Source organism: Microplitis demolitor, chromosome 9 (assembly GCF_026212275.2).
Source record: "Microplitis demolitor isolate Queensland-Clemson2020A chromosome 9, iyMicDemo2.1a, whole genome shotgun sequence".
NCBI lineage: Eukaryota > Metazoa > Arthropoda > Insecta > Hymenoptera > Braconidae > Microplitis > Microplitis demolitor.
Window position 1 is genome coordinate 13,212,790 of NC_068553.1, and position 1,663 is coordinate 13,214,452.

The 1,663-nt window shown below is 26.3% G+C and overlaps 1 protein-coding gene across 1 annotated transcript; it reads right to left on the reverse strand.

Moving 5' to 3' along the window:
* Positions 1-344: 344 nt before the first annotated feature.
* LOC103576695 (uncharacterized) lies at positions 345-1,663 on the reverse strand. Its single transcript, XM_008557020.2, has 6 exons — positions 1,582-1,663; positions 1,188-1,498; positions 961-1,073; positions 766-843; positions 538-701; positions 345-363 (listed from the first exon to the last, which is right to left on the reverse strand). The coding sequence occupies exons 2-6, from the start codon at positions 1,195-1,197 to the stop codon at positions 345-347; spliced, it is 384 nt and encodes a 127-aa protein (XP_008555242.2). The 5' UTR covers positions 1,198-1,498; positions 1,582-1,663.

The window sequence follows — 1,663 nt, forward strand, 5'->3', positions numbered from 1 at the left end:
TTATCATTCAAATTAGCAATACTAATATGTAACGATGATACCCTACTTTTAGCAGGGACGTTCATTTTGAAAATAAATTTGTTTTTATCAACTTAGTAAAAAATATTTTAAATGAAATTTGTATTAATAAATAACACATCAATAAACTATTCTTTTAATTAAACACAGAATAGAAACTTAAAAATTTATGAAAGTAAACTTAAGCTCACATAAATATTTAATCTTAATTAAATAAAACTCAAAAAACCATCTAATATTTTTTCTCGATAAAACATAATTGTTTTTTCGTTCTGAAAGACAATTTTTTAATTTATGTGAATAAATAGTTATTGATGAATGTTATACTAATCATCGGACATCTCACTGTTATCACAGTTATAATTTAAATTAGAAATACTAATATGTAACGATGATACCATACTTTTAGCAGGGACGTTCATTTGAAAAATAAAATGATCAATAAAATTGTAAAAGTTTTTTAAACTCTCTGGGTATTCTAGGTTTAATATGTAGTAGATTTTATATAAAAGATCAAACGCTACAATAGGTTGACTCCTAGGATGAGTGTGGATCAACCACTCATCTCCCTGAACGAATGTTCTGTTACCACCCTGTCCAGAAATGGTGATGAGATAAGGTTGAACGCTCTCATTGTAACGCTGTCTGACTTTTTGCACAAAATCAACCAGGTTTGTTCCATCCTATGAAAATACAATATATTAATAAACAACCGATACTAGTAGAACTATAACACAAACTACTTACTGGCACAATCTTCAACAAAAATTCGTTAGGGAATGTTTTCTTAGTTAAAATGATTTTTTCATCGCTTTCATCCAATTTCTAATGAAATAAATTAAAAACTATAAGTATATAGTGTAAGTAATGAAGTACATATAATGAATATCAAACTGGTTATAGAACAGTATTGAATAAGAAAACTTTAAAAGATTAACTTACTCTTTTTTTTCCTTTACTCAGACTTTTGCCTTTAGCTAATCCTTTACCTTTCTTTAAAGATGCATTAGGCATTGGAAGATGTTCAACAAGAATCAGTAATGCTCTTAAATTATCTAGCAAAAGAAAATAATAATAATTAATTAATATTACTAATAATTTGAATATGACAGCAATGTTATACAAACATTCGACTATTAACTTTAATTAAAATGCAATGAACTTTTTACCGTCTTTCATTGAAGTTGATTCAACATATAATGCTTGTCGAAATTTTTTAGCATAAGATAAAATTTTAGGTGCATACAACGTTGGAAATTTTGTAATAAAATTCTCAGCCGACTTTGGATATAAATGCTTGAATTCTTCATCAATCTATTAAGAAATATTATTATTACAAGATTAGAAAATTAAAAATATCAGAAATTGTAGGTTTTTTTGACTCTATCCAATGTCGTCTATAATTTCTGGTTTGTTCAAGATATAATCTGATCGTGTCTTTATTTAAGTCTGTTGGGTTCTTACACTTCATAACGGATATCTAGAAAAAAAGAATTTATACATAATTTACATTGAAATTGTTATTTTACGAAAATATGAGCTATTTATCATTAAACAATATACTTTTTCGTTTATTTCTTCATCTGTAAAATCGAAATTGAGTGGCTTCAGATCAAGACGTGAGATCTGAGATAGCTTTTTTTTT